The sequence below is a fragment of the Zootermopsis nevadensis genome, unplaced genomic scaffold (assembly GCF_977971745.1).
Source record: "Zootermopsis nevadensis isolate Lab colony 2312 unplaced genomic scaffold, Znev_1.0 Znev_ptg000009l, whole genome shotgun sequence".
NCBI classification, from domain to species: Eukaryota; Metazoa; Arthropoda; class Insecta; order Blattodea; family Termopsidae; genus Zootermopsis; species Zootermopsis nevadensis.
The window spans coordinates 836488-856933 of record NW_028259141.1 but is presented as its reverse complement, the minus strand read 5'-3'; the positions used below and the strand labels follow the sequence as shown (position 1 = coordinate 856933).

The 20446-nt window shown below is 40.5% G+C and overlaps 1 protein-coding gene across 25 annotated transcripts in view; it reads right to left on the bottom strand.

Moving 5' to 3' along the window:
• LOC110826776 (agrin-like) overlaps positions 1–20446 on the bottom strand; it is a 741485-nt gene that overhangs the window by 148156 nt on the left and 572883 nt on the right. For 24 of the 25 annotated variants that reach the window (XM_087345738.1, XM_087345736.1, XM_087345734.1 and 21 more), the window contains one exon: positions 1989–2198. In XM_087345738.1, coding sequence (XP_087201864.1) covers positions 1989–2198 — 210 coding nt within the window. Of the gene's footprint in view, positions 1–1988; positions 2199–2432; positions 2517–20446 lie in introns of those variants that run through there. The other variant, XM_087345747.1, reaches the window with a different exon arrangement.

Sequence of the window (20446 nt, the reverse complement as noted above, 5' to 3'; positions counted from 1 at the left end):
AGTAGGCCATAAGTCCTTCCAAAGCGTTGGTATAGGCCTACAAGATCACACACCATTTCAATCGGGAAGACAAACATCAAAGTTAGAATTACCGACTTTTGGGACACTCTGTATACGAACAAGTTCATTCGTCCTACAAACTGCATCCGTAGTTAAACATTAAAACATGGTTCACTGTTACATTTACCTGTCTTCAGTGATATTAGTACAGCATGGAGATCAGAGAGTAGTCTCTAACAGTGTTTAGGACCAAGAATTTTGCGTCTAAACAAATTACACTTTTCAACTAACAAAAAATATTCTGCAAATTTAACGTTTCCGAAAAAAAAACTCTTACAACTCGCAGTTGATTCAGTGTTGATATCAAGATTAATCAGACCTGGAGAGAAATTACAGCGTGATTACATGCCATCCATCTTGAATCACTATACAAGACGTACGAACTAAGACTCGCGAAACACACAAAATGACAGTGGCTCTGAGGAATCTTGCGTGTCTGACTTGGGTCCATTTACAGCAGTAACTCTGACAGAGAACTTCCCACAACGCCGTAAAAAATTCAGAGTCTGATTCCCTTCAAGAACCAAATATTTCAAAATTCTTTACAAATTACTTCATCACAGATAAACAAATTCGCATTTCACAAATCCACATAAAATTACTAAAAAGTTATAATAAAATTTGTAACGTGTTACGTATATTTTATTTCCCATATAACAACAACAAAATAATGATTCAATCAGAAATGAAATTAATTACCTTGTATTATATTTAACTTTTCACACTGAACGAAACCCAAAAAATATCACACATTTTCTAATCACTAGAATGTTTAATAAAAATTATATTCAGTTTCGAGGCCATCAGATATCATTACGCTCTGAAGATGGAGGCAGTAAGTACATCCGAGAAGGTCGTGCAATGAACCAGCATTGTAAATGCTGTCAAGTTTACGTGAGGTGATCTGTTCGAAGAAGACCCCGAACTTAGGGCCAGTTTCTTGGATCTGGCATCATGAATATAACCCTCCACTCGCTTTCCGGTACGTTTTGACCCTAAATTCGATATTGAATTTGGGAAATTCACCAAAATTTTGATTCTTCCAAAGCTGAAGGCAATACAATTTTGTGAGCATTGGAAAAGGAGACTCACAAAGTCTATTAATGCACTAGGAGACTACTTCGAAGGTGACGGAAACCATTAGTGTGTAAGTAGTTCAATACACATTTTACGGGGGGGGGGGGGGGTTCCGGGAACTTAATAGTCAAGCCTCGCGTACGTATTCATACAAAAAATGCGTAGAATAGTCTATTTATACATCTGTAATTTTGGGACACTGAAACACGCGTGTGGCAATGGACCTCTTAAAAATATAGAACATTATTTTGTGATGATGCCATGACTGACGATGACGGTCTAGATTTAAAAAAAAATACATGTTCACTTCTCCAGAACGAAACCGTGGCCTAACCTTCCGAGACGTGGGACAATCACAGACGCTGCTAAGACCAGATATAAATTCCTAGAAATCTTGCCACCGTCCAATTAATAATAATTAGCCCCCAATTCCTTAAAGATTTATTCAGATAAGCTTGCAAGAAGTTGCTTTTTATTTTGTGGGTGAGAATGAGCTTGGATCTTGACTTGAAATAAAAAAAAAATCAGAATGACGCTTATTTGAGAACAGGGTGTCGGGGGAGAATATTTGGAAATGCTTTTGACGAAATAAGAGACGGATGAAAGTTAATATCTCCGTTATAATTCCATTAATCTATAAAATAATCACGGAACTTTGCTGTAATTGTCGTTTCTTCCGATGGCAAAATGGCGTTCACAAGCAAACTGTACTTGCTTCATAATCGGACGTGAAATTTCCGTCAAGTCGAGCGACAGCCTAGAGCCACCGGAAGTTCAGCATCAACAGGAAGGAGAAACCCGAGTCGCTCATGTCGAGAATTCAGCCTCGAGATACAAGTTCTGGTACTCACCGCAGTCCCCGGCATGCTGAACGCGCGTGTTCTTCTCCTGGCGACATGACTTCATCCTCAGGGTGCAGTGGTTCTTGTACGTGACGCCATCTGTACCGCACACGGGCGTGACCATGGTGGGGCACTCCGTGGGGCATTGACACTCGGCTCGGCCGTCTGCAGTCTGCACACAGCTCGCCCCGTACGCACAATACGTCTTCTCGCACGGCTCTACAAAGACAAAGAGCGAATATCATGAAGATGCAGGCGGCAGGTCCACCAATAACAAGACTGCACGCGTCACAACCCACACGACCACAATGCAAGTGACTCTGCAAATTACGTAATTAGGCTAACAGACTGGGCGGACAGAGCGCCCCCCCCCCGTACTTTTCGCTAAAGTAAAATATGCGTATGAAGTTCATAGCATAACATAAAATCATGCACACAGTGAAATGTCTTTACAATTAAACAGTCAATTGAAACATTCTCAGCGCGTCCACGTCTAGCCTGTGAACGAGGCAGGAAGTAGCGGACAGTGCAGGGTTTCAAGCTTGACTGATGCTGATTGGTTTAAATATCGGCACGTGACAGTCCGTGCTTACGGCGCAACTCTTGCCATTTCAGTTCTGAACTGCGCAACAATAACTCCACACTCAAACCTTGTAATGACGTCACCTCACACCGGTCCAATCGATACTCGGGCGGCCGACAAGTTATCTTACGATCGGCTTCACCGGAATTCTCCGTTTTGTGTCAATGTTACAGAAAACAGAAGCCGAGTTGGAGGGAATAAGCAATTGACTCCATTACCAAGTGTAACAGCTGATGGAGCTGACTCCAAGGACCATAATCCACAGTAAGAATTTTATAATCGCTCATCTACTCAAGAAATTCCTCGCCTTTATGGACCTCGAAGGTTCATTACCGTGTTCAGGGGAACTCGTGGTCCCTGTCCTGTGAAAGATGAATCCCATATCTACAAATTCAATTTTAATATTATCAACTCATGACTGATAATCTTAATTTCAGGCTTTCGAACCAGAACAAGTGCACACGTACCTAAATTTCCTTCATGCGTGCTACATGTCTTGGCCGTCTCATCCTGTTTGATTTGAACCTAGCAGCATTTGGACAAAGTCATACACCCTCAATCCGAGGTTTTCCTCATGTGAGCGCCCAAATTTCAGACGCATAAAAAACGACAGGCAAAAATTTCAGTTGTGAATATTTTCATCTTAAAATTTTAAATCGACGCCCTGACGAAGGACGATTCTATATTGCACCAAAATCGATATTTTCCCGAATAAAATTTTATCTACTTTTCTTCTCCAAATTATATTTATTTATCAGCGTCGTACACAAAAATTTGAGTTTATCACATTTCTAAAGGATTTATTAAGCACCTTTATATATTGATTTTGTTCTGAAGTCTGGTGAGAATACATGAATATATTTGTCCCTGAGTTTACTTCTAGAATAAGAAAAAAAAATTTTCCTTACAACTTTCGTGTTTTTATTTAGCAATTTCCTGCTTTCACAGGACAAAGTGTGTTTAATTCAGACGTCGAAAATTTTTGTCAGCACCTTTTGTGTCCCGAGGGATTCAAGGGAAGAAGATAATTTATGGAGGACAGTTATTCTGTTTACTTTATTATCATTATTAATTTCATTGGATTAATTTACTAATCGGTTTATTTATGTAACGACACACGTATAAAAGAATTAACGTAGAAAATTTATATTTACGAGCCCAAATACAATTGTTAATTATAATAATAAATTATAATACAATAAAAAGGAAAAGTCTCCTATTGCGCGCCATGCAGACGCTTGGGGGGGAGGTGGTATAGCTCCTACTCATTCTTAACCTCGGCACTAGATGGGGTAAGTTGTCAGCGTCACGCCCCGGCCGCGGTTTATCCCCGGGAAAGAATCCCGGTACTACCAATTGGAACTGAGGCTGCTACCGGACCCTTTGTCCATCCCCCAGAAGAATATGGAGCAGTGGTGGAATGACAATGACGTGAGAAAACCAAAGGACTCAAGAGAAAAATCTTTGTCCACCGCGTGCGGTCTTCAGCCAGTGGCTAACCGCCTGAGCTGCGGTGTGGCCAGTGAAAACCTCGTAACTTTAGCCTGGAAGTACGAAGCATACATCACGCATGAAAGTTCAAAGCCGCTGACCCCACAGCAGCGTCTGTTAGTGCGTCCGAAACACCTTTCTCAGGGCGCGCCAAGGACCTCGAAAACACGGAATTGAACATTTGCGTTCCACAAAGGTGAGAATAAAGGGCTAACTCAGTTTCACAAGAAGGACTTTGTTGGTTTCAGTTGGGTAATTAGTAGAGGCATCTACACGTAAGCAGCAGAGCGAGTCCGCCGACATGTTGAAACACTCCGACATTGCGTCTGAGGGAACACCAAAGAAACGAGTGTCAGAGAAGAGACTTCTATCTCAACCTTACCCTAAGTGCTAAAACATCTCCTAAAATTAACGCGTGCAAGTACTTTGTATCTTAGCACGTGTAATCATTATTTAAATTAAGTTTCTACATAAGCAGGTTGGCAAATATTTAGGTATTCATATGACAACAGAATGTTTAAAATATAAAACGCATATAAATGTGGTGAACAAAATAAAATATACTCATAATGACATTCTGATTAACGAAAATATGTTACTCAAACGAGCAATGACTGACAAGTATAAAATATTAAATACCACACTGCAATCATATCGTTTACAGAGGCAACCACAAACATTCTTAATAAAAACTTACATAACAATAACAGCTTACACTTCACAACAAACCCCAAGAGGGAAACAAATCCTTGGACAGGAAATAATTGTAATATAATATAAAATAAAACATAAGAAGGGCTTACGAAAAGCAAACACAATGAAATGTGTTCTATAACGAAAGAGTAAGTGATAAATACACGGTATACGATATATCAGGTCAGTTGCTAGCCTGTCCTTTGAAATACAGCGCGTATTCTTTCCCGTTTGACCGCAAAGCGGGGAACGCGCTGGCGGGCGGTCAAGCCCCCGCCTGCCGCGTATCTGGAACGGAAGCAGTCGGCAAAATTAGCCTTAGCTCGACGGTAAGCTATCGCGGTAAAGAAAATAACATTTAAGAAGTGTAATAAAAATTTACCATTTTTTTACGGAAGGTGGTGAAAATCCTGTCCTCCTAAAGGAATGTACTGAGTGCACTTGTGGAAGACGGAGCTAACTCTACCGTCAGTAACCGGAAACTGTTTAAACCTCGCAGCGCGTGGAGTTTCGTAATTATTCAGGAATGTGGGGGATTTGTTTTGTACAGTTCATCTTTCAAAATCCTTTAAAATAAAAGTCACTTTGTGGTACAATGTGGGGACAATGATCACGGTTAATTACGCGGTCACCTTAAACTTTGAGCAGACCCCTGCTGGAAAACATCGTGTGACCTCTATTTTATTTTTAGTTTCGCGAAAAATGGGTTTAGGATGTTGTTCACGTAAATGGGATTGAAACAGAGAGCCAACTTGTGTGCCCTCATCACACACCAGATACAATTTCTTCGATTTCATAACCAAATTTCCTGAGAATTTGCCCGTCTACGTAAGAAAACCGTGGCTTCACAGGAAGAAGTCCTAACTTATGATATATTTTTGCATCATGTTTTCGCCGAAGAAACTAATCAAAAGAAATATTCTTGGAACAGGGCCATGTTCCTTCACATGATTGCAGCTTCAACAATTCTGTGGCCTTTCAAACCGATGTTATCGAACATTCGTGCGCTGGTCGCTTAAGACAATATCTTGTTCACGTTCCATCGCCAATATCATGAAATGTTCTCTATTACGACTGCATTTTTCCTTTATATTTTTCTTTTCGTAGCAATGAACCTGCTGTATTCTCCTTACCGACCAGGTAATGTGTGCTGACATTTTCTGGAATGCTCATATTTATAATTGGATTGCAATAAACACACGCCGTTCAACAGTATAACATTACTCGATTCGTGTTATACGCAACTGAATGGTTGGTTGAGAAATGCATTAACAGACGTGGTGATTTAGATATCGTCGACATTTATCACTGCAGTCTGGGGGTTGGCCGGCAACTCGCACGGCGTCCACTTCGCGGTCAAACAGCAAGAAATCCATCCTGTATTTAGCTCAAATCGGTCCCGAGAGACTCGTAGAAAGATACCTAATTCAACATATTTACAAAACACATCATACAAGACACACTCTTGCTGCATATATTAAAATCAACATAGATCACAGCTCAATATTCGAGACAATATATCTAAACTATTGAATCAGATAGCAGAATCACCCAATATTATCGCAAGAGTAAAACAGATGTAAACCGAACAGACACATAATAACCAAAAGTTAAATAAAAATACTAGAGGACCTCGAAAAATACGGGCATCCTGTAGAAATCCCTTGTCTACCCAGAAAATTACGAAGTTTCGGTGCGTAATAAAATTTATACGTTTGCGTTGCGTGTTAATGTCTTAGTTTATATTAGACTTGACTAGAAATTAACAGAGAACAATTTGCAAGAAACCTTTAAACTTAACCGTAGCAACGCGCAATTTTTTTTTTTGCAGAAATGTTAATGTTATTCGCAAAAGACTATTTCTAATGTGAGCAAAAGATTCGTTAAGTAACAATTGTCATACAGATATTACAGAACGTGATGAAAATTTCTTTATTATTCAACGACCCCAGAATCAAAAAATTATACACAAACATTTCGACGTGGAAATAATTTCAAGCACACTAATGTACAAATTCACAATTATTTACAGTCGTTGCCAAAAACTGGGAAAGAAGGCGGATGACCTTGAAATTCAACACGATCTTAGTAAATCCACAGAGGACGTGTTCCGGGACTCCGAACCTATAATTGTCCTCGATGCTCAGCGACACAGGACAAATGCAAGAGACGTCAATAATTCCGATTTGCTCCTCTGGTAGTGCCAAAATTTCTTGATGTTGATAGTTCGTCCCTTGCTATGGACTCGTCTTCTTCGTTTGAAAGTTAACTTATTCCCTCCCTGACTGCAGAATGATGGTTTAATTGTCGTATCAGGGCAGAGTTACTCAAGAAATACTTCCAAATCAGTTGACGGTTTTCAGACTCACTCAGTACCGCAATGAGGATAAGGAAAAATTAAAATTGACCAAACACGGATGGTCGATGCCTTGCTAGAAATGAGACAAAAGTACGTCACTGTGAAGGAAAGTCCACGAATTGTGTCCGTCTATTACAAGTACATAAGGATTATCAGACTCTACTTTGAAATTTGTGAATTTGTTAGTCGAGGGTACCCCTCGTATAATGTGCGAAGTATTTCTTATTCAGAATAGCTTTAAGTGACATCAAAATTTCCGCAGGAAATAACTCTTTGACTATCCCTACTTCTCCCTTTGTGACAGACTGAATGTTGCCTCTCGCGAAGAACATCACCGTCTTTCATGTTCGATTTGAGAACTCGATTCAAGAATATTCGACTTTGTTTATTTTTTTTAAAAAAAAACAGTTCAGTAAGGTTTTTTTAAAAAAACATCTAAAATGCCCCCAGTTTGGTGTGCTCATTTCTAATGCTCTGTCTATAGACAAGTTTCCGAAAACCCCTTCCAACCCGACCATTTTATGTTAACTTCTCCATAAAATTTAAGGAAAATCCCTGGGTTACCGTCCATTCTACGAAACAGGCCATAAAGAGTAATAACATATTCAAGGAATTCATAAAATCTATATTTATTTTCACAGTCCATACACAAACGTTGAAGTTAAATGATGTTGTTAAAATTATATAATATTAAAACATTATGTAGTATAAAATATTATATTTTGGCGCTTTTAATCGTAAATACGATTTTACATTATTTACGAATTCATAAATGTAAACATCTTATTTCATTTTAATTTTATTCCACACTTTATCATTATTCTAGCAAATATTTAATCTGTATAAATCAGATATTTTTTTTGGGGATATTTCTTAATTACGTAACACGAACTTTAGTGTCAAGCCACAGTTATCACTACTAAAAATATCGACATTTCACAAAACAAAACACTGTTATTTTATCTCACTTATTAATATTTTAATCTACATAACTCAGATGTTTCAGGTAATTTAAAGTAAAAAAGTATAATTTACCTTATTTAAGTTAAAATATGCTTCAGGTGTTAAATGTACAGACCCTGACAACAATCTTGTACCATCAAAATATAAATTCTAGCCTGCACTTATTTGTATCGGGTTCATTGGTTTAGAATTCATACGATATCGGTCTCAGAGATCAAAGTGTTACGACACGAATCTCCTAAAACTTATTTTCGCTAACTTTAACATGTTCATGAACACAGCACAAAGCAGCTACTCGCTCCTACTGTCCATAACTTCGTTCCACTTACTGTACTCAGTAATCACGAGATAGCGGCACACGAAATTGCGATTTTAAATTACGACATTTCACATAAACAGACTGTAAACATTCATATATTACGTACTGAATAACATTTATGAGTGAACACTTGCAAACATTTCAACGGCGGTAAATATTATAAATTTAACGCAGAAAGTTTCCAGACTGCGCCTATAAAACCCCGTACACTTATCTCAGGTATTAAATTCATCCATTACCCTCGAAGTAGTTCCCCTGGGAGTGAACACAACGATCCCAGCGCCGCTGCCAAGCCTGGAAGCATCCCTGGAAATCTTTCTTTGTCAGCCTGTCAAGCACCATCTGCGATTCTGCCTGAATCTCTTCTATCGTCTCAAATCTCCTTCCCTTTAGCTGAATTTTCATCTTTGGGAAGAGGAAGAAGTCACACGGAGCTTAGAAAGGAAGTTGGGGTCGGTTCTTGCAAGATCTTTGAGCTCCTGACAAACGAGAAGTCGATTCTGCTTCTGGTCCTCAGACAGGATGCGTCGCATGTGGAGTTCTTCCTTTAGAATCAGCTGACAGGTCCCATAGCCTATCCCAACAATGTCGCACAAGTCGTTGATGGTACGACGTCGATCTTCGTAACATTTTCGGGCGTTGTGCTCGAAGATGGTCGTCCATAAAGCTCGTAATCATCATCGACAGAGGTTCGGCCATTTTTAAAACGTGAATGCCACACAAAAGTTTGCGGACTCCCCAAATGCTTGCTTTAGCATTTCATAGGTTTCCGTAGCGGTTTTGGCGAGTCTTTGGCAAAATTTGATGCAAACGCCATTCCGAAATCGCAGGAGGGTCGGTGTAATGCACTACCAAAACGCCCGTAACTAAGAAACAAATGCTAATTCGATGATGCCGGCTGGCACACTGATTCACTACGAATGTAGGCCGCACCCCCTAGCGGCAGAAGCTCGTACTACATCCGGTTCGCCCTCTATTGACACAGTCTTTAAACTTTCCGATCGCACCTCGTATCATAAGAAATATGATTGGATTCCGTGTATATGTCAGTTTTTAGACAAACCATTTACTGTTTATCGACACTAATTAAATAAAACACAATCGGATGCGACTTTCTTTTGACAAAACCAGAAAAAAATCGACTGTATTTTCACTCCTAAGACAAACGTCGAAGTGAAACCGGGAATTCGTGAAGAACGCGAGATGTGCAGGTCTGGAAGTCTTGCGAAATGGCCTGATAAGCCTTACAAGTTCTGCCCGGGAGGACTTTTTTATTTTTCAAGAAGGAGAGCAGACAAATAAATCTGAAACAGGGCACAGACGGAGGGACAGACATTTGCTCGAGGCAAACGAAGAGACCTTCATTAACTAATTACGAAGGCCAGCTCCATCTCCGACTCCGCTCGCGTCTGGAGTACCTTCGTCTGTTTCCCTAGGGAATTCTGGGAACTGCAATGCTTCGTGGCAGCAAGTTTCTTGCGGCCTGGGGAAACTTGAAGGAACACTCAGTGCAAGTGGAAAACGACCCGGGACTCAGGGGGAGGCAGGAACAGAGAAAGAAATGAGCACACAAACCAAGAGACAGGGAGAGAAGAAATGAAAATACTTTTTTGTGGACGGGGGCGACGAGTTTCGGGTTTTAATACTGCGCATTTCCACAAAACTTCAGAAAGTACGTACGTGAACAAGCTTACTTTATGTGGTAAATCACATGCGAACACATGAAGAGACGATTTTAAAGCCAAATTTCACGTGTTTTTGCATGATTCTCGTGAAATAAACAAATGTTGCGGGTACATTCCATATTCCTGATTTCAGGTAGTGGGAGAAGCTTCTTCTATCAGACCCCAAAGAACAGGTATTTTCACCTGAAGATGGAAGCAGATACAGCTCCCGAAACGCATACTATCGTTACAGCCCGATTTATGTTATGGACAAGACTGTACACAGCTGAGGTTTACGTAAGAAATTATTTCAATGGTACATACAAAACTTGATGTTGCAAGTCTGGGAGACATTAAATGTGGTTCCATCGTAAGAGCCCCACTAAATTGACGTCAGTACCTAAGAGTCATAGATGCCAACACTGTAAAAAGAAATTACGCCGTATCTCTGTGAGTAGGAAGTCAATAAAACCATACAAAGAATAGATTTTTAGCTTAACAAAAATGTACGTAAGAGGTGCGATCAGAAAGTTTCGCGACTGCGCCTATAAAAACCCGTACACTTATCTCAGGTATTAAATTCATCCATCACCCTCGAAGTAGTTCCCCTGGGAGTGAACACAACGATCCCAGCGCCGCTGCCACGCATGGAAGCATCCCTGGAAATCTTTCTTTGTCAGCCTGTCAAGCACCATCTGCGATTCTGCCTGAATCTCTTCTATCGTCTCAAATCTCCTTCCCTTTAGCTGAATTTTCATCTTTGGGAAGAGGAAGAAGTCACACGGCGAATAAGGAGGGTGCGGGATGACGGCCATGGTGTTTGAGGCCAAAAACTGGCGAACTTTGAGGGCGGTGTGCGCTGGCGCGTTGTCATGATGCGTCGCATGTGGAGTTCTTCCTTTAGAATCAGCTGACAGGTCCCATAGCCTATCCCAGCAATGTCGCACAAGTCGTTGATGGTACGACGTCGATCTTCGTAACATTTTCGGGCGTTGTGCTCGAAGATGGTCGTCCAGAACGCTCGTCATCATCGACAGAGGTTCGGCCATTTTTAAAACGTGAATGCCACACAAAAGTTTGTGCACGACCCATTGCGGACTCCCCAAATGCTTGCCTTAGCATTTCATAGGTTTCCGTAGCCATTTTGGAGAGCCTTTGGCAAAATTTGATGCACACGCCATTCCGAAATCGCAGGAGGGTCGGTGTAATGCACTACCAAAACGCCCGTAACTAAGAAACAAATGTTAATTCGATGATGCCGGCTGGCACACTGATTCACTATGAATGTAGGCCGCACCCCCTAGCGGCAGAAGCTCGTACTACATCCGGTTCGCCCTCTATTGACACAGTCTTGAAACTTTCCGATCGCACCTCGTACGTATGATCCAACGCTCACTTCAATAGCCTTTACACATAATAGTCTCTTCAAGGAGAAAGGCTATTGAACCAATGAATAAGGAATATTTCAGCATACAAGAGCACCGGACGTAGTTATGCGATGTTAATGTTTACAACCGAATCAGCCCAAAAGTTTAGACAGAAGGCAAACTTTTCACGAGGAAATAACATTGTACGATTGGTTCTGAAAGTCCAACAGGAATAATTTGTTAGATCTGAGTATAAACGTAACAGGAGAACAGAGGTTTAAGGCTACCTCGAAAACCGGAATGTACACGAGGCAAATACACGTAATGGGAGTTTGGGCAATGAACTGTTGCGAAGTCAAATAGTCTAAACCTCAGGAGGGCATTTGTGCTTAAACACACATTCAATTCTGTCCGGAGACACAGAGTCACTGACACGAGAGACGACAGTCAAATATATTTGAGGATCGAACTTTCAGAGGGGCCGACTGTGATACTAAACATCATTTGGTGGTCTGAAAACTAGGGACAGACTCTGAGTCAGTAAATGAGTGATATGGAAAGATTAAATAAGAAACTGAAGACGCAGAAGTCACAAAAGATTATCAGGTTACAGCTCAAACAGGTTCAAAAACTTAAATTATTTCTATAATGCAGACATAAATGTGAGTTAAGCAGTTTCTAGGGATAATATAAACATTTCAAACAAAGGAAGTGTATGTGATTATAATTTAGCTAAGTAGCTGGCTTAGGGAACCCGAAGGTTCATCACCGAACTAACCAAAGCCCTCCACTGGTCCCTGTCCTGGGCCAACAAAATCCAGTCTCCTTCAACTCCTATCTCCCATAGATCCTGCCTGAGATTATCCTCCCATCTACGTCTAGGTCTCCCCAGAGGTCTCTTCCCCTCAGGCTTCCTCCCGCCTGAGATTATCCTCTCATCTACGTCTAGGTCTCCCCAGAGGTCTCTTCCCCTCAGGCTTCCTCCTGCCTGAGATTATCCTCCCATCTACGTCTAGGTCTCCCCAGAGGTCTCTTCCCCTCAGGCTTCCTCCTGCCTGAGATTATCCTCCCATCTACGTCTAGGTCTCCCCAGAGGTCTCTTCCCTTCAGGTTTCCCAACCAATACCCGGTGCACACCTCTTGCCCCATCCATGCGCGCTACATGCCCAGCCCATCTCATTCTTCTCGACTTAATCACCCTGACAATACTGGGGGAGCAGTACAGATTCTTAAGCTCGTCATTGTGCAGTTTTCTCCACGCCCCATCGTCTTCTCTCCTAGGCCCAAATTTCCTCCTCAACACCCGATTCTCAAACACCTGCAATCTGTGTTCCTCCCTCTGAGTGAGAGACCATGTTTCGCACCCATACAAAACAACATGCAAGATTATTGTTTTGTATACTTTAATTTTCAGGTTCTTAGAAATCAGACGGGAAGACAAAATATTTTGGACTGAGAAGTAGCAAGCATTTCCAGAATTTAATCTCCTCCTAACTTCCTCACAAGTATCATTTTGATTTGTTATTGTTGTTCCCAAATATTTGAACTTTGTAACCCTTTCAAAGGATTTATTAGCCACCCTAAGATAATTTTGCCCGCCTGTCTTCTGATGACGAGATACTAAGATGTACTTAGTTTTTTTCTGAATTTACTTCCAGCCCCACCTGTCTACTATATACTTTATACATATTCCACTTTCTATAAACTAAAACAGCACAAATATGGCTTCACTAAACTGCTTCGAATTGTCCGATAAAAGAAAGAATCCAAAGTTCAGTGTTTGCTGAACCCAAGACAAGTTAATGGAGATTACATGAACAATGTAAGATGTTAAAACTATTAAAAGTTTCGGGTACAAAAGGCGAATCATCTGAAAGACGAAGTTAATGAGCTTCGAAAAGAACAAGGACATAATATTTTAATTCCCTGTAGAGACGCAAAGTCTTTTAGAGGCGCTGCGTACTCTGATAAAGAGTTGGAGTAATCTCCTTTCGTATTGGCACAGTTTTCTTTTTATTTTGAACACGTGGACAAATTATTTCTGTCAGGATATTTGAATGTAAGCATTCCTGTGAGCAAATATTTCAGGAAAGGCACAAAAATCTATTTGAAACTCGAAAATGTATTAAGTCGCCAGGCACCGATAAAATTACGTCAGAATTAATCGAGGCAGAAGGTTCAGGGTTGGATTCCCGGACACACAAACACCATCTCCAACCAGATTAGGCAGCGATGGACGCATCTAGCCTTACACAGGTTTATAGAGGATACCTAGGTTTTATTCAGTAATCCTCCCGTCTAATTTAACTCTACACTCCGACGAAAACATTGTTAATCGCCTGTATGCATTTTGACGAAAATGATGACGATGATGATTGTGGCAATGATTATAACAGACCACAGAAAACCATTGTAGGAAATTAGGTTAACAGCCCTTCTTCGAAACAAATTTTATCATCATAACCTCAATGTTTATTAAAGTCCAGCACATGTTTCGACCGTAATAGGTCATCTTCATGTTTTTCTCTTTGAGTGATCCATACTAATATACATGAAAGTTTTATTCTACATCCAAAGATTCTCAATAACCCGACGAGATTTTAACACATAGACAACTTAAACATTCTAACGTTAATATTTTAATCGATATTTTATAAAGTAGCCATAAATATTATTTTATACCATTCATTTTGGCATAGTCTTTCAAATACGAAAAGAATTTTTGTTTTCTACTCTAGGTCAAATTCCTATGCATCCAGGTGTTGCGAATAATTGTGAAAAAACCGCAAATTTTATCTGATTCAAATACACGATTTAGCATTAATGTCGATTAGTTTCGATAATTTATAGATAACCATCCGAATATGAACTATTACAGTCGAGACGTAGTACATTCTTAATAAAAGCTGAAACTCGTTGAGTAGATGGACAGCCAACCTAACAATAAAAACAAAACAGGATGCATTATTTAAAATTCTTATTATAAAACACTGGAATTAAATTTGGTATAACAATTAAAATATTTTTGCAGATTAAATGCTTTTAAACGAAATATATTGTGATGTCAGCACAAGCTAATATTTTTCTGACGTAATTTATTGTTAAGGATGGTCTGAAACAAGATGATGTTTTGCCGTAAGCGAGAAGTGTTAATGTACATGTTTCGTCATTATGCTGAATGCAGGGTCATAATGGACCTTTGATAACGATACGGGGGAACCTACCGCCTTCATCTCCGTTTATATCTTGAAAAATCAGCAGCAGATACCCCCGGAATGTTGGTGATCGTACACACGAGTCCATTGTCTTCTGAAATCAGATCGCCGTGAAAATATACATTTATCGGAGACACGGGACAAGATGGCGCTGTGCGAAAATTAAAATTCGATAATGAATAAATTAATTATTTTTATTCTTAGACACATATTAGGGTGATAAAGTGAATTGAGGTGAAATTGGCGGGGAATGTAGAACGCACGGGAGTGTGAGAACATCGGTCGACGTAACGCATTGACAAAATGAAATTAATATCGAATATGCGAATTATTAAATTGGTGAACGGATTAAAGTGGCTCACCTGGTTTCGTAAAACGCTTAGAAGTTCCTGATTTCCCGTGCGAACATCGAGGCAGGAGCCACTTTTACTAATTCGGTCGTATCGTCGGGTTAATTCAAGATGCTCAGAGCTACAGAACTTGAGTGGGTCTCAGAGCGAGCCACAAACTTCCGGCGAACGATGCAAAGCGGATATCGATGTTTAGACAGACACCTTTCCCCACAGGCACTTTCAATTTTAGTGAAAGAGATTTGATTGGTTGCTTCATCGAGACTGGAAGGCAATGGGGAGCTATCAGACAGAGGATTGTCTCTGAGTGGCAAGGTCTGAATGCGAGCAGTGCCTTGACGAAAAAACTTTGTTACGAAAATTTCATATCTCATGATATTACTAAAATGAATGTTAAGACAATAACTTTTATCCAAGACGTAGCTTTGATATTTTCACTGTTGAAATTTCTGTTATATTAAATCTAAATGTAATTCAAATCCTCAGTGCTGTTGTTGAGTAAATATTAGGTTAATCTGACCAGAGGCCAGAGAATTCGCGTACCGGGGCAGTTAATTTGAATCCTGGTTGCTGATAATACAGAATTACAAATGTATAAAAGTTCTATGGACACTATCAGACATAATTTAGGTACATATAATTATCCCGTTCGTTCATTTCCTAAGTGTCACTACTGTATACAACATAGCACATTTAACAGCGGTTAAAATTCTATTTAAATTAATCGAAATTCGATTTTGACATTCTTAAAATACGGAGGGGAGGTGACGTATTGATTATAAACGTGATGGAGTTCGATTCCCGGAGAGTATGTTTAAAATTTCCCGAGTGTCTTGGGCTCGTTCAGCTTTCTACACAGCAGATAACGTAGCTGTATATATGCGTCCATCCAGCCACCATCTGGTATGGCAACAAACCAAGAGAGTCATTTGCCAAAAAGTGGTGTACCTGCTGTCCTCCATCGTCCGGCGTCTACTTGTATGTTGCTGTGCCATTCGACTCTCGGCTTGTGCTTGTTGACAGAGGGGCTTCAAGGACATTCATTTCGCCTCTGACAAGGTTTCTATATCTGATTTGATGCAGGAAAGTAGTGATCCATCGTGAACCGGTTCACCATTAAGATTAGGCTAACTCAACCTTTCATCAATTTCACTTTTGTTTTCATAAACTGTATCAGAAGACCAATTCTTCTTTGCTCCTAAATCAAATTTAACATGGACATAGAGGAGTTCGACCTCCAAATTCCTCCATACGCTTTCATTGACTGATGACCAGATACAGAAATGCGAGTTTCTAGACGAAATATTGTCCATTTGTTTCGCACAGGAGATTTTGGAAATGTATCCTTACAGTGGTTGTGGTAAGTTAAGTAAGAACGAGGTACATCCAAGACTCGCTGCACTTCGACTCCTGAGGGACAAATAACGGACTGACAGAAGCAGGTTACAACATGACGTGACCTTCGTGGACTTAGACACAGTCACGACGATAGTGCGTGATTATTAATCAAATAAAACTGTATTGGATTTCAACCATAAATACATTTTTAAGGGTTGGAATATATTTCGATCGTCCTCTAAGTTGAATAAAAAGTTACGAAAAGGGACAACTGCCTTCTATTTCCCTTAAATTCTTTATGAATCCAGGAAATTATCTTAGTAACCGAATATTTATTATCCCACTCTCAGTGAAAATTAAAAAAAAAAATGTAAGTTCCATCAGGTGTGAGTTCACCGTGACCAGGAGCTTCATTACCAGAAAATAATAATAATAAAAAAGAGTTCTTCTCGGGCTCATCCGTCATCACGTCCCTAGGGACCTGCCGACCTGTTAGTCAAATCATCCCCTATGCTTACAATGCTCCACGGAACTCACAGGACGTACATTAGCGTAAACTCCGTACAATCCGCGTTTATGTTAATGAAGTTAACTTACCAAACAGTTTCGAAACTCCGATATCAAGGGTTGATTTATGAATGAAATGCTAACACCTTGTCCGACCAATAGGGAGATCAGGTGGTGTCATCACACAGTGGACGACGTTTCGTAACTGTCAAACCTGCGATGGTTGACGTATATTTGAGCCTTGTTTCACTCACAATCTGACGGCCGGACTCCGTTATCGTACGAGGTGCGATCGGAACGTTTCAAGACTGTGTCAATAGAGGGCGAACCGGATGTAGTACGAGCTTCTGCCGCTAGGGGGTGCGGCCTACATTCATAGTGAATCAGTGTGCCAGCCGGCATCATCGAATTAGCATTTGTTTCTTAGTTACGGGCGTTTTGGTAGTGCATTACACCGACCCTCCTGCGATTTCGGAATGGCGTGTGCATCAAATTTTGCCAAAGACTCGCCAAAACGGCTACGGAAACCTATGAAATGCTAAAGCAAGCATTTGGGGAGTCCGCAAACTTTTGTGTGGCATTCACGTTTTAAAAATGGCCGAACCTCTGTCGATGATGACGACCGTTCTGGACGACCATCTTCGAGCACAACGCCCGAAAATGTTACGAAGATCGACGTCGTACCATCAACGACTTGTGCGACATTGTTGGGATAGGCTATGGGACCTGTCAGCTGATTCTAAAGGAAGAACTCCACATGCGACGCATCCTGTCTGAGGACCAGAAGCAGAATCGACTTCTCGTTTGTCAGGAGCTCAAAGATCTTGCAAGAACCGACCCCAACTTCCTTTCTAAGCTCCGTGTGACTTCTTCCTCTTCCCAAAGATGAAAATTCAGCTAAAGGGAAGGAGATTTGAGACGATAGAAGAGATTCAGGCAGAATCGCAGATGGTGCTTGACAGGCTGACAAAGAAAGATTTCCAGGGATGCTTCCAGGCTTGGCAGCGGCGCTGGGATCGTTGTGTTCACTCCCAGGGGAACTACTTCGAGGATGATGGATGAATTTAATACCTGAGATAAGTGTACGGGTTTTTATAGGCGCAGTCTTGAAACTTTCCAATCGCACCTCGTGAGATGCTCTGAGGACACTCAGAACCAACCATTTGGCTATCCATCCACTTGTACCTCGAAGAAGTGCATTGAGGTATCCTCCTATCTCGTTTACACCGCGAATCTGATATTTGAGAGGATTCTGTTGAGGAATCTATAATTCGTCCTTCACACGGAATTAACCACTGCATTTCTACCCAGATTTAGTGGACCGAAACCTAAATGTCTATTACTCGAAACGCGACCCCATTTGTCTGGTCACATAAATGTCCACGATGGAGTAAACTGATGTCACATGTCGGAACAGATCGATGGTCCTGGCTTCAAAACGTTGTTACAGCAGTCACAGTGCAGCCCTTGCGAACAATCAGACCACACGAAACTGACTAGGATTTCAGGGTGTCTGCACGTTGATGCTATGTTCTAGAGTTTTACGGCGTCAGAAGGACCCTGTGTGAGATTTTACCTTCTCAGCTGACAATAACCGTTTACTGCAAGAAGGACATATAGGAAGACTTGTTCATAAAAAGTTAAGGACACTATCACATATAAAATAAACTGACGATTACCAGGATTTGAGGTTCTGGGAAGGAATGCGTCTTACAATGAAGTTCAAAATCTCTTCTTATAACAGAGATTAACCTTCTATCTGTCACTTAATATGATTATTTATACATATTTTATAATAATATGGAATTATCTGAATGACTATTAGAAAATAAAACCCTGTAACTTGGAGCTGTAAGACAGAACCTCAAAGGAATGCCTCAAGAGTTAATGAATCCAGTTTCTTGCTATTTTAAGACGGATTTCGTCCTACGTTTTTGTGCAGACGTAGTTCAAGTCCGCCATTTGTATGAATATAAACATGGTTCACATCAGATCGGCGGTTTAGAAGGAATGTGGTTAACTTACATTTTGGGGCACGAGAGACTGAAAAGGATTACGTCCACGCCAGAAACACAATTCCTAATGGCATGTCTCCGGACAACAGATAAAGACCGTAATGTTGCCAAGGATTACAGATAGTGCAGAGATCGAAAATTTTGACACATATCAATTGCATAAATCGCACATCTCTTGCACCGAGAGTGAAGACCAAAGCCTTCGTAAGTTTTGTACATCTCTCGGAACACATAATCCGAAGTTATCAGTTAAATTTCAAACTAAAATTTATAACATTTACACGTTAGTTTATTATAATAAAATATAATAGCGTAACATTTACTGTTCATGCAAAATCCGTCTTTCTGTATATAAACCACTGAGGGTCACCAGTGACATTAAAAAAGAACCATCCTTATTGAATTCTTAACGCAATGCTAACCTTCCCGTTACAAGTTATCAGATTTGGAGTAATAGATTGTAAAGTTAGTAAAGCTGTCCCGCTGAACGCCATGAAGGCGCTTGGGGGGGGGGGGGAGACTTACGTATATGACCTGGCATTGTTTGAAAAAAAAAACGTATCTAAATCTCCCACTCAGTCCAGAGACTTTGCTGTACTCGACCTGAAGGAATGAAAAGTGATAAGCTGGATTTGAATTATAATTGCGTAGACAAGAGACAGACGGCATTCCAAACGCAAATCCTTGTTGCCATTTTCCTTTGTTCTGTTGAGGCATTTCAGATCCTTGAATTAAATTCCTGGGCAATGTAAATTACAACGCAATCACAAATCCTTCATATCTTCCATTTCAAGTTCTGCGGATATCTGTGGAATTTCGAGTAGAGAGCACAGCTCTCTCGACTCTGAATCCAAATATACTTCGTTCACCCTGTAACCCTGGAGCGAACATAATTACGAGACACTGGCCTCATTCCGGCTGAAAGCCTCGTCGTGTCTCAGGCGATAACGCACAGCAAACACATGGCCAGGAAACCAAACGCTTTGAAGTACGAAACAAACAGTGGAGCATCTGAATGCGGTAATTCATTCGTACCGAAACTTCTTCCGTGAAAGAATGATGACGTCCTCATGGAAGACACACCCTACCGACGACGGCCGTGTCACCCGAGAATAGGACGTGCCGAAACGTCGAAAAATTTCGCCGACGAGAGGCGGGAAAACGGCTGACAGAGGAACTACATTGTGGGCGGAAAGATTTCTAAATAATACCACCAAGTCTGTCCAAAGCGTCATCAGATTTTACAGTAAACTAACTCCACGGTAAAGAATTATTCCTGAGCAGCTAAAGGTTACTCAACTACAGACCCGCATTTATTGACCCCGAATTATCATCATTGTCGTGTTCACAAGAACCTCCCGATATTCGTTTAATTTATTAAACACTCCACATACAAATTTAATTAGATTACAATAAATTCCATTTGCCACGTAAAATTTGATTACATTTCATGTAAGTACCGATTAAATTCAGGAACTATTACGCCGATCAAAAATAACTTGTCTCCCAAGCTGGTATCTAAACAAAAATAAAGATTAAAATACATTAATACCGTATTATTTACCTGTTGTTTTGTATGGGTCTTAAAATTTCGCCTCTTGTA